The 2,328-nt window shown below is 46.4% G+C and overlaps 1 protein-coding gene across 1 annotated transcript; it reads left to right on the forward strand.

The window, feature by feature from the left end:
• Window positions 1–1,158: 1,158 nt before the first annotated feature.
• On the forward strand, window positions 1,159–2,045 carry LOC145799397 (uncharacterized). Its single transcript, XM_082888967.1, has 2 exons — window positions 1,159–1,500; window positions 1,698–2,045. Exons 1-2 carry the CDS (start codon window positions 1,159–1,161, stop codon window positions 2,043–2,045), a joined length of 690 nt encoding a protein of 229 aa, XP_082745093.1.
• Window positions 2,046–2,328: the final 283 nt, after the last annotated feature.

Consider the following 2,328-nt stretch of genomic DNA (forward strand, 5'->3'; position numbering starts at 1 on the left):
GGTAGAGGTGGGAGGTTTTTCCTTATCTTGTTTGTTCAGATATGTGGATGATGACTTTCGTTGGGTATTTACAGAGGTGTATGGGCCAGTTAGGAGATCGGAGCGGGAGGCTTTTTGGAAGGAATTACATGTTGTTGCTTTTTGCTGGGAGAGGCCTTGGTGTGTAGGTGGAGATTTCAATGTTGTGCGAAGTTAGAAGAGAAGACAGGGGTCAGGTAGGTGACGGGCCAATGAAGGTGTTCTCCTCTTTTATTGATACGATGGAGTTGATCGATATGCCATTGCAGGGAGGGGGTTATACCTGGTCCGGAGGTCGGGCAATGTCTCGTATTGATAGATTCTTGGTCATGGGGGATTCGGAAGAGCATTTTTCCTAGATGTTCCAGGCTCGATTACAGCGTCCGATTTCGGATCATTGGTCTGTCCTTTTGAATAGTGGGGGAATGCGGCATGGCCCGACGTCTTTTCGTTTTGAGAATATGTGGTTACAGGCCGAAGGTTTTGGCGAGACGGTAAAGGAGTGGTGGGAGAGTTATAGTGTGGCCGGGTTGTCTAGTACCCGGATGGCTCAAAAGTTAAAGCTGCTTAAATCTGATTTGAAGCGGTGGAATCAGGAGGTGTTTGGTCAGTTAGAGGTACAGAATACGAGTATTTTGTCAATTTTGCAGGGATTGGATGAGAAGGAAGAAAGAACGGGATTGTCGACAGATGATGTGGTGTGTCGGGACGGGGCGCAGAAGGATTATTGGCAGATTGCTAGGATGGAGGATATTAGTTATCGCCAGAAGTCCAGGTGCTTGTGGTTGAAGGATGGGGACTGTAATACTAAATTTTTCCATCGGATAGCAAATGCTTACCGGTGAGTGAATTAGGTAGGGCGATTGTGGGTCAATTGGGTGTTGCTTTCCTCAGAAGTGGATATTCGGAATCGTATCGTGGGTTTCTACCAGCATCTTTTTAAGGATGAAGGGGAGGGGTGGCGACCGGATTTGGAGGGAGTTACTTTTGATACTATTTTAGATGATGCGGTGTTGATGCTGGAGTGCCGTTTGCGGAGGAGGAGGTTTGGGGTGCGTTGAGATGTATGCTCGGGAATAAAGCCCCTGGGCTGGATAGCTTTTCCATGGCCTTTTCTAACAATGTTGAGGGGTGGTAAAGATGGAAGTGATGGCCGTATTAGATCAGTTTTATCAGGAGGGACAGTTTGAGAAGAGTCTTAATGCCACTTTTATTGCTTTGATTCTAAAGAAAGGTAGGGCAGAGGATATTAGAGAGTTTTGGCCAATTAGCCTTTTGGGTAATGTCTACAAATTATTGGATAAAGTTCTGGCTAATAGACTTTGGGGTGTTTTGGAGGGGGTGGTGTCAGAGTCTCAGAATGCGTTTGTGGGGGGTCGTCAATTTTTGGACGCTATGTTTGTGGCTAATGAATGTGTGGACTCGTGGGTTCGGCAGGGGAATGCGGGGATTATGTGCAAGCTGGAGAAAGCTTATGATATTGTAAATTGGAATTTTCTGTTGTATGTGCTTCAACGAATGGGTTATGGGGAGCGATGAAAGCAGTGGATTCAGTTTTGCATTTCTACGATGCGGTTATCAGTCTTGGTTAATGGCACTCCGGCGGGCTTTTTTCTACATGGTGAGGATTACGGCAAGGGGATCCTCTATTTCCTTTATTGTTTATTTTGGTGATGGAGGCATTGAGTCATTTATTGTTCAAGGCGGTTCAAGGGGGTTTGTTGACGGGTTTTGAGGTGGGGTCGGGGCCTGCTCCTCTAGTGGTTTCTCATCTCTTTTATGCTGATGATGCGTTTATCTTTTGTGATGTAGATACAGATCAGATTGGGTATTTACGATGCGTGTTGTTGTGCTTTGAGGCGGTGTTTGGGCTCCGGGTTAATTTGGCCAAGTCAGAATTAATTCCTGTGGGCGAGGTGGTTCGTCTTCTGGTGTTGGTAGCTATTTTGGGGTGTAAGGTGGCTCAGTTACTAGTTTCCTATCTGGGGCTTCCTTTGGGGGCTACCTTTAAGGCGAAAGGGGTGTAGGATGGGGTGGTAGATAGAGTGCAGTGAAGGTTGGTGGGGTGGAAGCGACAATATTTGTCTAAGGAAGAGTGGCTCACATTGATCAAGAGTGTCCTTTCTAGTATTCCGACTTACTTTATGTTATTGCATGTGATTCCTGTGGCGGTTGCTAGGCGGTTAGAAAAGTTGTAACGAGATTTTTTGTAGGGTGGTGGAGGGGAGGGTTTTTATTATCATTTGGTGGCTTGGGATAGGATTTGTACTCCTAAGGAGAGGGAGGGCCTAGGTGTCAGGAGGTTGATGG

Source organism: Camellia sinensis, chromosome 9 (genome assembly GCF_055761805.1).
Source record: "Camellia sinensis isolate YWXY chromosome 9, ASM5576180v1, whole genome shotgun sequence".
NCBI classification, from domain to species: Eukaryota; Viridiplantae; Streptophyta; class Magnoliopsida; order Ericales; family Theaceae; genus Camellia; species Camellia sinensis.